This window comes from Falco peregrinus, chromosome 7, assembly GCF_023634155.1.
Source record: "Falco peregrinus isolate bFalPer1 chromosome 7, bFalPer1.pri, whole genome shotgun sequence".
Classification (NCBI taxonomy): Eukaryota; Metazoa; Chordata; class Aves; order Falconiformes; family Falconidae; genus Falco; species Falco peregrinus.
Window position 1 is genome coordinate 75,911,167 of NC_073727.1, and position 13,120 is coordinate 75,924,286.

At 37.9% G+C, this 13,120-nt stretch overlaps 1 protein-coding gene across 1 annotated transcript in view; it reads right to left on the bottom strand.

Moving 5' to 3' along the window:
• The window catches only part of EYS (eyes shut homolog), an 871,402-nt gene that overhangs the window by 247,016 nt on the left and 611,266 nt on the right, over positions 1 to 13,120 (bottom strand). Inside the window, exon 35 of the mRNA XM_027787807.2 lies at positions 8,133 to 8,245. Within this exon, the coding sequence (XP_027643608.2) occupies positions 8,133 to 8,245 (113 nt within the window). The remainder of the gene's footprint in view (positions 1 to 8,132; positions 8,246 to 13,120) is intronic.

Below are 13,120 nucleotides of genomic sequence, written 5' to 3' on the forward strand. Positions count from 1 at the left end.
ACCCTTTAAGACTTGTCTTCCATGCTTCCATGCAGGTGCCTGGCAATTCAAGCAGAAACCAAGTTCTCATTACAATTGTTCATTTCAGACACACTAACAGACAGTGACTGCCACTGAATTCTATTGATAGAATTACGAAACAATTCTCTGTTGGTATAATGCACATGCCTGAAGTTACAGAAGGGTGAGTAAGGTCAAGATGTCAGCCTGTCAGCCTGACCTCGAAGCCAGGGAAGTTACAGAGATCATCCTGAGCTCCATCATACAGTATGTGCAGGAGAACCAGGGGATCAGGCTCAGCTAGCAGGAGTTTACGAAAGGCCGCTCCTGCTTGACAAACCTGATCTCATTCTATGACAACTTGAACCACCTAGTGGATGAGGGAAAGGCTTTGGATGGTGTCTACATGGACCTTAGTAAAGCCTTTGACAGAGTCTCCCACAGCATTCTCCTGGAGAACTTGGCTGCTTGTGGCTTGGACGGGTGTACTCTACACTGGGTAAAAAGCTGGCTGGATGGCCAGGCCCGAAGAGCGGTGGTGAATGGAGTTACATCCAGCTGGTGACAGGTCACAAGCGGTGTTCCCCAGGGCTCAGTACTGGGGCCTGTCCTGGTTAGTATCTTTATTGATGATCTGGATGAGGGGATTGAGTGCACCCTCAGTAAGTTTACAGACACCACCGAGTTAAAGGGAGAGTTACCTGCTTGAGGGCAGGAAGGCTTTGCAGAGGGATCTGGACAGGCTGGACTGATGGGCCGAGGACAGTTGTATGAAGTTCAACAAGGCTCAGTGCTGGGTCCTGCCCTGGGGTCACAACAACCCCAAGCAATACTTACAGGTTCGGGGAAGAGTGTCTGGAAAGCTGCCCAGTGGAAAAGGACCTGGGGGTGCTGGCTGACAGACGGCTGAACATGAGGCAGCAGCGTGCCCAGTGACCAAGGCCAACAGCATCTGGACTTGTATCTGAAACAGTGTGGCCAGCAGGACAAGGGAAGTGATTGTCCCCCTGTACTTGGCACTAGTGAGGCCGCACCTCAAAACATGGTTCAGCTTTGGGCCCCTCACTTCAAGAGGGATGTAGAGGTGCTGGAGTGTGTCCAGAGAAGGGCAACGAAGCTGGTGAAGGGTCTGGAGCACAAGGCTTATGAGGGGTGGCTGAGGGAACCGGGGTTGTTTCGTCTGGAGAAAAGGAGGCTCAGGGGGGATCTTACCGCTCTCTACAGCTGCCTGAAAGGAAGTTGTAGGCAGGTGGGGGCTGGTCTCTTCTCCCAGATGACAAGAGGAAAGAGCCTCAAGTTGTGCCAGGAGTAGTTCAGGTTGAATACTAGGAAAAATTTCTTCACTGAAAAGTCGGTGAAGCATTGGAACAGGCTGACCAGGGGCGTGGTAAAATCACAGTCCCTGGAGCTGTTTAAAACCGTGTAAATGCAGTGCTTGGTGACACGGCTTAGTGATGGACTTGGCAGTCCTCTGTTAACAGGGACTTGATGATCTTACAAGTCTTTTCCAACCTAAATGATTCTATGATTCTATGACTCTAAGATAATCACCAAAAATTATTATTATTCCTTTAGAAACAGAGTTGCCCCAAGAAAAATTGGTGTTAGTTTTGTAGTATGCTGATGAGAGGCAACCTTTTCCAGAAATAGGGAGAGAAATGTAAATATTTGCAAAGACTCATTAACTCACCTGCTTATATGACACAGGGATTTGTCTTAATATCCCCCACAATTTCCACAGAATACTGCAAAAGATGGAGCTAAAGCCTTACACAGCAATTTACTGTGGTTTTGAGGATTTATAATAGTAGGAAATATTAGATCTGTCACTTCTTTCTTTTTCTTTTTCAATATTGAAGCCTTTATCACTGAAAAAATCATCTGAATGGAAATGTCAAAGGAGGAAGAAAAGGTAACAGAAAAATATCCCAAATTCATGTACACACAGAGAGCACAAAGGAAATTGCACAGGATGGCAAAACTCACAAAGGGAAAGAAAAAATTGCAAAGACATGTTGTAAAAGATGAGGGAAATCAAGAAGGGCAACTCAAGCACAGAGGATTAAACTATATGTAAGCAACTCAGGCACTGGGAAAGGAAAAAGGGAAAATTAGAAACATACAGAAAAGGTAATCAGACTGCAAAAGCAATAGATGAGAAAGAAAAAACTAACAAAATAAATACATAAAGAACAAAAGCTTGTTATCATTCTCTATGTTAAAATTGGACAGAATAGTTATTAACATAATATCGAGCATCTTATGTGGTGAATATAAATGAATGATCTTTCTGAAGCTTTATTTTCAATTGTACTTCAGAAACATTTAGTGCAATCTCTATGTTAACGACAGAAAAAACAGAAACCCTGTTAAATAATTAAAACTAAGTAGTGTCAGTATTGTTCATTTAATCATTTTCTTCTACAGTGTTGAGGAGCCCTATATATTCTTTCTCTTTGCTGTTTCATATTTAAGCACATAACTCCAAACTGTTAATGAAAAAATGTGAACATAACTACCTAAACTGAGATGAAGTCTGAATAATCTCTTTTACGTATAACAGAAGCTCAATGCTTCCCATAGGAACTTGCATTTTTTCATAAACTAAGATGTAAGTAGAGAGAAGAGCTTAAGTCTGGAAACGTGCGATTTCCCTTTCATTTGAGCCAGCTTTCCCTACTACAAGGTATGCAGTTCAATCCAAAGACAGAAATCAAACACTTTAAATACGTGGTGTCAGATTCTTTAAGTTGTGATGTTTTATAATATTCTGAAAAAGCAGGAAGTTCTACAGAGGAAGAGACATGCTGAGAAATCGCGCAGGAGAGTGAACTTCACAAAGGTGTTTGTGGTCTGCTGGTGTGTTTGTGAAAATACCACAGTAAACTACAGAATGGAAAGGGGAGTACTCACATAAGGAAGAGGATTTAGAGCTTCTGCAAAAGTGGATAAGTGAGGGGAAGTGGAACTGAAGGCTTCCTGAAAACATGTAGAGTTCTCTGAAATGTATTGCATAGCTCCTGAGAAAATTGCCATGCATTAGGAAACCCATCAGTCCTCATGATGGAATGGAACTTGGGTAATGCACATTCAAGAGCCTCTTTCCTAACTGCAAATAGCAGTCAGAGCCTTTGCTGAGATGAAACTCAGTTTCAGCCTGGAAAAAAACACTTTAAGATAAATTAACAGCAAAATAAGAACTTTAAAAAAATCAACTGAAAATCTGTCCAATGGGCAGTAACGAAGAACTCAGCTTATTAGCTCCTGTCTCTGAGTGGAAATCAGCCCTGTACATTTGCATTCACCAGTAAGACTCTTCTTAGGAAACAGCAACAGTAATTTTATGTTTCCTAGTTAGGTATTTTTTAAAAGAAGAACAAATCATGGCTTGGATAGATATATGTATATGTATATATTTTACATATGTGTGTGTGTTTGGAACCTTTGAATTTACTACATGCAGTAAACTCTTACAGGAATATACAACAGTCCTAGCTCCCAGACATTAAAATAGAAGTGAGCCGCAGTAAACACCAGCTTTTAATGCTGTGACTCAAAGCTTCATTTATATCTGTCATCTGAACTCTACCCGAAAGTGATAGTCATTTATCCTGCAAATCTATTCCAGTAACATTTTCTTGTAATGTGTAAGAAACACTTACAGGAGCTTTATATTGCATTAACGCATCACGAGTACCTTACTTGCTTCAGAAGAAGGAAAAAAAAAAATTCCTTTCTTAACAGATCCCATCAGAGATCCTTTATTTCCAATTGTCTCTTCTACTACTGTTGGCCATCATATAATCTTTTCCAAAATTGTCTATATATTCATAACTCTGGGGCAGCAATAGTTTAAACAGAATCTTAAAATAAACTTTGACAAGATTTACTTGAGTATACAGTCTGGCATAATTCTGGAAAACTACCTACTGGAGGCTGACCTTTACTAATTGATATGGTTCTGTTATAACCTTTTCTGAAAGCAAAACCCACATAACTCAGAGGACCTTTATAGCTGTAAACCTGCTCTCAGAGAGTCAAACTTAAATTCAGTCTCCTGCCCTTACCATTTTTCCACCATTTTCTGTTCTACCTTGGTTACATCTTATGGCAGGAAGCTCTAATGAGTCCTCAGTGCAATACATCCCTCCTAGCTATTCCCTCCTCCCTGTGGTATCACGGGTTACAGCCTATCTATGAACTCCAGGCTTGAACAGTGATGCATGTGATTATCAGAAGGACCTGAGCCATGACCTCACAGATTAACTGAGTTAAAGCCTCAGGCTTGAAACATCAGTGCTTCTGAGCACGCACAGAAATCCTGCATCTTTCAGAATCATCAGGATTATTTCAAGTTTTAAGGTCTTTGATCTTACCTTGCCCAGTGCTTGCTTTATCAATCATCCTCTTGAATTTAAGCAGAATTTAGCATCTGCTTCCAAAATGACATGAAAGGCAATTTGAATGTTGTCCCTATCTCCTATTTAGTTCTACCAAGTTAAAATAATTCTCCCTGCTTTGCAGCATATGATATTTGCATGACAAAAAATGAATGCTAAAGGAACAAAAGGCATTCTTGCCCTATATATAGCATTTTAGACAGCAAACAGTCAGATATGTATGCCAGTGAAATTAATGTTATCGCTTCATTTTTTACATTTCTTATTCTCAAAAAATTTTAAACAGTGACCTAAATTGCATGAATCTCTGAGATAAGCAACATGGAGTACATAATATAATATGAAAGGTACTGACTTGTGATGCCAGTAGTTTTGAAAAGGTTAATGAACTGTATCTAAAATTTATTTTTGAAAGCTCTCTATATTCCTTGCACATATTAGATCCTCCTTTTGGTGTTTTAAAATTCAAATAGATCTAGTTAAAAAAATGGCAGAACACATTTGAGTAAATTTCAAGCCTATTAAAAATTCATAAGCTTAAAATTTACTCACAAGCCCATACACGTTAAGAAGTTTCTGCTTGTCTCCCTTTGGCTGACCTACACCATAATAACGAAGTAATCCGTGCTTCTGGGGAACCAAGATGTAAAAACCCCAGCAGAGTAAGTGACTGCCACTAGAGTATGGCTAAATATGCAAAAGTAGGGGCTTTCAAAAGGATGAGAAGTCTACAAACAGGTGATGATAGGTAGAAGTCAATTGAAGCAAAATTACAACAGCAGGGAACAGAAATACTTAAGTGTCACTCGTTGATCAATACAGGGATGTTCTTACAGGAAGAAACTGGGTTACTTTGTCTGCCACATTGTAAAGTACTCTGTTACTTCCAGGCACCTCCAACTGTAGCAATATTGCATCAACAGGACCATGGGAATTCTGAAAATACACCACCAAGTACACCAGGCTTTCTACTATTCAGCTACTTGTATTTGCAGCATATATAATCCATTATTGCTCTCTTTAAGCAACTTTCTTCAATTACTTTCTCCTTCCTTCTCAAAACAAAGCTCTCTTCCTACGAAGCCTGTCTTGCAAAAAAAAAGAATGGTAGTTGGGCCTCCTAGATGCTTTCTGGGAAGCAGAATTTGCATGTAAGGACTGATGCATGGGGGTTATACCTAAAGTGAAAAGCAAGGATGATGTAAGCTGCCACGTGTGGGCAGATATGAAATTCATGTGTCACAGGGCAGGGAATGTGCATGGCGAATGCTTCCTAGGCTTCCCTGCAGTCCACTCCTATGGGACAACCATACCACCAAGGGAAATTCAGACTAATTTCAATTCTGTTTCCCAGCTTTTCACAGACAGAAATAACTGTGATTTGGATCAGGATGAAGCCAGCTCGGTGTGGACTGCATGAGGTTGGACACTGTTAGGCTCAGGTACAGTGCTGGAACAAGCAGGGAGGTAAAAGGGAGATGTTGTACAGGACAGAGGATTGACGAGGCCCAACATCCTTTCAGCATCCTTTTATGTACAAAACTATTTCCATCTATACAAACTATCATGTCATTTTACTCACCTAATCAGTTAGATATACACAGTAAGTATCTGCAAGAAACAGCCCTAGACTATAATCACTGAGCTATGATTCAAATAAAGTCATCTTTAATATCTATATTATACTGTATCAGTCATGTTTCTATGCTAATTGACTAACTATGAAGGGAAGAATAATTAATACAAAATGCAATAGAATGTGGGAAATAACTCTACAGGTTACCATGTAACAGATACTATAGCATCTAAACTAAACAAATTTTAAAAGGAACAAAGCCAGATTTCCTTATATGCCTTTTCCTTCCTGTCTATATCCCTCTATTTGTTGCATACACAGACTGGACAAAGCAGTTCTCATTCGTGTTTTGGTTCTTGAAGGCTATCAGTTGTCAAATGAATGGTTATGTAAACTACTCAATAGGAAATTATTTTTTTTTTTGTAGAAAAAGGTGTCAAAAAGGCTGACTATGTAGACATGCTTCTCAGATAAAGTATTGTTTTGGAGAATGAAAGAAAGCACAAAAGATGATGACAGTCTTGATTTTTAAGTGATTCCTCTTTTTTCCAGTAGTTTAAAGAACAGAGCTACATCTTGTCTAGGATTTGGGACACCAAAGCTCTAATGACTGTGCAAAATGGAGAACAATTTCCTAATATAGTAACCAGATGCGACATCTGGGATGGGTTATGATTTTTTTTTTTCCAATGACTGTTTATTTTCTAATATATAAATAAATTAAATCTTCAGGTCAAGTTTTTTTCCCCCTAATACCTGAATTAAAGATGTGAAGTAGCTTCTTCACTTGCTTTCATCTCTATGAACTTCTGTTCTGCACAGAGGCATAGTTCCTCAGACAAGAGCATGTGCCCTCATTTTGGAGGAGACAACGGTTCTGGCTAGGAAGAAGCTCTATGCAGGAAGTCAGGAGTGGAGCCATCACTTCTCATCTGGGGTTTGTCACAACAGAGGTCAGAGCTCTATTCTGTGCAGGATTTATACCCTCAACTGTTTGTTTAATGTACTTAGAGAACATCTTCCAAATAAAAAGCGTTGGGGAACTCAAAAGTTTTATTTCTTTGTGCAGTGCAAAGATTTATTTCTTTGCGAAGTTTGAACAAGGAGATGACACTGAGCTGCTGTTCTAAATAGAGATGTTGGCAGGTGTGTGCAGATGTAACAAGCTGAACTTTTGTTCAGACCTAGTTTTACTTGCAAAAGCTTAGAAGCATGGTACTTGAAGCAGGTTGTTGATTACCTGGGTTTGCTATTTCCACTCCTTTCATAACTTTGAGTGTGATGTGTGTAAGTGCATTACGGGGCTAGAGACAGAAGTGAATGCAGAGTCCAGATCTCATGGATCTTTAAATAATGATTTAGTCCATTACCACTAGCTTTGTGACTTACTGTTGAAACAAGCACACAAACATTGATTAAACTGTTCCATAAATTTTAGGGAAAAAAAAAATAAAGCCATATGTAAAAAGGCTTATACAAAATCCTCCAGTGATAGTACATCCTATGAGTAAAATTGTACCTTGTTCTGAAAGACTTGATGAAGTACAAACGCAACTCACCTCTTCCTTTTGTTTTCCACTTTTCCATGTTCACACATTTTATATGACAGAATTGAATCCTAATTGACACCACAGCCTATGTATAGCCTTTTATTTCAACCAATGCAAGACCAACAGCCATATGAATATGCAAAAATGAAACCAAGTTTGGTTTTTTTTCATGTATTCAGAAACAATCCTTCCCAGCTATTTTCACAATCTCAAATAGAGTAAGTGCAGCAGCAAATCATCAGCATTTGTTACAAGATTAATGGAAATTTCAAAACCATGAGTAGAAACACAACCAGCACATCACCCCACTTCCCACTCCTGTATTTTGTTGCAGATTATCTTGCTTAATACGCCATGTTTCAGCATTCAGTGGGTGAAAACTCACTCCAAGTAAGATTACAAGCTTAACTGAACTACTCCGCAAAAAGCACCTTCCATAAAGGAAATGCTTCAGAAGCATAGAAGAAAGCACAGTATCTCTATATAGTGTATTTTTGTTCTGTAACCATTGCTGAAATTATATAAAATGGTCACCCTATTTAAGGAAGAAAGCAAAATCAAGGAAAACAGTTTCTTCCAATTTAAAAGGCACAGAGGGTAGTTTACCTGCAATTGTCAATATTGTTTCTTCCCACAGCACTAGAGAAGTTGAAAGGTCCCACGTTATTGATTTCTGTAACTTGTATACAGCCAGTGAAATTGTAGACAGGTCCAGGTATCTACAAAGGAGAAAATGTACATAGTTCTTTTGCTTGTTGTCATTGTGATTAGTTTTAAAATAATTTAGTTTCTGCAAATTATTTGTAACATACTTTAATTCTACTACTGCCCCACTGGTCTCCATTTTTTCCTTAATGAAATTTTATTTTAAAAAACTGAATATGAAAAGAAATTACATCAAGATAAGCAGTACTGACTTAAAAATTAAACAGAATTTTGGACATGCAGACAGAACTGCAGGTATAATGAGACACCAGTAAAAAGAGGACTTTAACTTTAATCAGGTATGTATTGTTTATATATGAACACAGGTCATGGGGAATAGTAAACAAGGAAGCTTTGAAAATTCTACTTTTAAATTTACTACTTCGCTGCTCAAAAGATATCTAGTATCATTAATCATGTTTCAAAGATGCCTAAGGACATAGTAAACTGGGAATCACTGTAGGGGTACTGAAAAAACCACAGAACAACACATTGTTATGTGTACCTCACCATCTAAACAAATAACACTAACACAGTGTGTTGACAGGTGTTATAATATACAAACAAGCCACTCAAAATGTTGCAACTGACTGGACCACTGGACTTGGACAATTCCTGGTCACACCAGATCATGTGTACCTGTCCTTGGGACCACATAATAGATAGGTCTCCATAGTTTATATAATAAATTTCATGCCAAATTGAGAAAAAAAGTACTGCTAGGACTGTCCATGATGATGGAAGTCATCAACATATTCAAATGGGGCCTTGGGAAACTACTCGGGAAGAAAAGACAGTAAGAGTGGAAGAGGGTGTGACCTGAGGCACCTAAACGAATGCCGTTCATAAGCCCACAGGAGGGGAAGCGATCTTGCCATAGTCCTTCACACTGCAGATGACCCGTTCCTAATACTGACCGTGATGTCAGGTTTAGATACTTGCAGAAAGAAAAATAAAAAGATCTTGAGGATCAATTTGCTAAAAGCATAATGGTGAGCATTAAATGTTTTTTAAAACTGAAGAGGAGCAGTAAGCCTGCCAGAAAGTCTGTAGGGCCAACAGACCATCAAAGTGTAAAAGGAGTGTTCAAAGAGGTAAGGCTCTAGCAGGAAATGCAAATGAACTCACCAAATCAAAATTTAATGCAGAGGAGCTCTGGGAGATTCCTATGCGAGAACTCCTTCTTAGTAGGGATTCATCAGAGATATGTTTCAAATTATTACTCGGAAATATTTTAAAATAAATCAACAAAGCAAACAGTAGCAAAAAAAAAGAAAGACAAAATAGTGTTTGTCCAGAAGTCCTAAAGGAAATTACTGTGGTCATCACTTAAAATGGCATCCCACCATAGAAATGGTAGATGTGGATTTTGGGGGTTTTTTTGTTTGTTTGGGTTGGGTTTGGGTTGGTTTGGGTTCTTTTGGGTTTTTTTTCTAAATTTGGGAAAGGGGCACAAGACTAGGGAATGCAAGGGCACACTCCAAACTACAGATTAGTAAGCCCAGTTCCATTCCAGACAAATCATTAGGAACTACATTACAGAATTAATACATGACAGAATTAATAGATACATAGATGAACGTAATGTACTGGGGAATAGTTGAGATGGTTTCTGAAAATGGAAATTGTAACTCACAGAAGGAATACTGAATATGTGAAAAAGGATGCCTTGGCACACAGCCTTTGATTTCCAAAAGGCTTTTAACAAGTTTCTGTACTAAAAGATTCTAAAGTACTTTGGTCACCCTGGGATAACATGGAAGGCCTTCAATAAATGAAGAGTATGATTAAAACAGAAGCAGAAAATTTGGGAATAAATAGTGAGCTTTTTTTCAATATGGAGAGCCCCTAGAAATTCCCTCAGCATCTCTATTAGGGTCTGTGGTCTTCCGCCTATCCACAAGTGGCTCAGTGTTTCTTGTGCTATTCAGGATAGCAAAACCAAAATCCTAAGATGATTTCACAATATGCAAAAACTATAAGGTGTGTAAGGATGATGACACATATGAGAACTTCTGAACAGAGAGTGACTATATAGCCTAGGAATCTTTACTCAGGAAAACCCACCATCAAGGAGAATTAGAACATAGTTTGCTGAGAATTTTCAGTTTCTCACAATAGAGGATCAAAAGGACATGAAATCACATAAATCAGCGTGAAGATGAAAGCAAGGTAAACAATGTACTTTTAATACAACTCAAAATTAAGCTGTGGAACTCTGCATTTGAAGACAGCGAAGTTCAAGTGCTGGAATGGGGAAGATCGTCTCTCTGTGTCGCTAACACATTCTGGAGGACTGCACTGAGGCTTCCTGGAGCTTAGTAAATAAACCCTCATTCAAGGACTGGATGTGAACCTTCCCCTCCTCAAAGTTATGCTTTGGATATTAAGAGAACAATATTATTTGATATACCACGAGGGCTGACAGCGACTATTGATATGGATTATGGACAATAGCAGACTGACTGCCTCTCTTCATCCTTTGCGAGTCACTTTGGCAAGTCAGTACTTTTGTTGGACTGCCACGTGTTATACTCAGCAGTCTGCTTTTGCTGCTGTTGTCATGACACATTATACCAGGTAACCTTTGAAGATGTATTGTCCTATGAAGTTTCACATTTTACCTTTGATAAGAGAGGTTTCTTACTATTTTTCCTGCCTTTTATAAATAGTAAATGAAACAATTTTCAAATTAAATGGATGTAGGATCTGTTGCAAATTTAACATGAACACAGACAGAAACAGTTACACAATTCTTAGTTGGAAATGACATGGGACCCATAACATTGCCTAAAAAAATGAAAAATTGAACAGTGTTTTAATATGACTGCATAAATCAACTTGGAGCTCTGCTGCTGCTTCTCTCCCTTACCCTCTTATGCAGTTTCACTAAAGCTTAATTATGATTGTTCCAGTCACACCATGTATCTTTTTCAACAAAAGCCCTCATTCTTGGGATTATAAAAACACACAAAATAAAAACCAACAACAAAAAAAGTAAAAGGAACCAATAAATGCAAAGGTCACATACAGTATCATTTTAACATTTATGACAGCTACTGTGCTTAGTTGAGTTCATTCAACATTCTGAATGTCAGGTTGGTATAGGGGAAATTCACTATGGTAACCTATGACACATTCTGCACACTGAACAGCAAATTAAACACTTGGTTTGTGAATAAACATTTATTTGCATATTTCCCCCAAGCGCTATTATCAGTGAATATTTTAACAACGTGGTTTCCTTTCCCCCAAAACAAACATACCGATTGGGATCCTAACAACTTCTCTTACATTGATATGTGTATATTTTGAATGTAATGCATTCCTCTAATCGTAAAATACTTACTTTTTGTAATTATAACTCCATCATAAAAACTTTCGTCAATTACTTGCCTTTGCACTGCTATGCTATCTATACAGATAACTAATGTCTTCCTAGAAATATTTAGGAATAAGGGCTATTGATACAAATAATCATAAGCAATCAGCTTTTATTCTGCTATTCTTGAGAGTAGATTATTATTTGTGATTAGCAGAGTATTAAAATACAGACTTCACATGTAGCTGGGTTTCCTTCCATTTAAAAAAATATATTAATATGCTGACCGACCATAATACTTAGATTGCCTGAAAATGTCAGGGTCATAGCAACACCAGAAATTTAATTTAATACAATTCACTATTCAGAAACTATGCAGATATGTTTGACATATAGTAACCATGCTCTTTAAATGCCCTTTATACTTGACAAAAATGAGTACAGATACTTACCTGGTAGGAAAAGTTCACACATATATGCCAAACCATTTATTAACATCCCTTACTGACTAGCCCAAATCTGAGCTGCTGTTAGGTACAATTAATCTAGAATTGAGTTCCTAGCGAAATGAGCTTGCATGCTGTCTTTTCATTACAGATTCATAAATAATATAATGAGTTGTTGGCTTATGATCAGAGCACTTACAAAAAAAAAATATAATTCACCCAAAAAAAAGTAGTCTTTCCTCATTTGACTCCACTTAAGATAAATTTTATGTATCTTAAAAATTCTCACTATAGATATTACAGTCTACCAGCATGCACTATTCAGTAATCTTTCACATCTTTGATATTCCTGTGAAATATGTCTGATTTTAGAGCCAAATTTGTACAACTCTGCAAAAGACAGTTAAACTTTTCAAACTGCAGTATTTTAAACATCAACAAAATGGCCTAGGGACACATTTTTGAATACTCTACTAACTATTCCATCTATATTTACTAACAACATGATGAACAGTTTGGAAATGAATGCATAACCTTGAGATAACAGTTTCTCTGCTCCAGTTCGGGTTCTTGCTAGAGATTCGAATCATACGAAATGGTCATAATGAACTCTGAAATTAAGCAAGTTCTACCCTCAACTCTGTGTTCTCTTCAGATTGGCCGAACAACAAAAAATGTGACTAACTATCTCAGTTCCAACCTGCTCAAAATCTACTGCAACTGAAATTCAATATCAAACCCACTTTAAAAAAATAATCATAAATTCAAAAATAATACCTTTTTTCAAAAAAAGTCTAAATTCGACGGAGGAAGGTGGCGGTGTGTGGGGGTGTCGTGGTGGGGTCCTTCCCCCTAAAGAATATTTTGTTCTTTAAGAAATGTAATTTTACAACCCATGTTCCTGGGTTAGATACTGAATTAAATAAATACAGGACAAAGTAAAACTATACATAGCCTACAAAATTAGCACCAAGGCAAACATAACATGCTTAATTCAACAGCACCTTCTGCCTTTGTATTCCATTTAGTGAGCACTGAAACCTGCCTGCGTTCAGGTCAACATGCTATAGATAGGGTATGTATTTTTTCCAGTCTTTTCATGGCACCAAATTTTCAAGGTT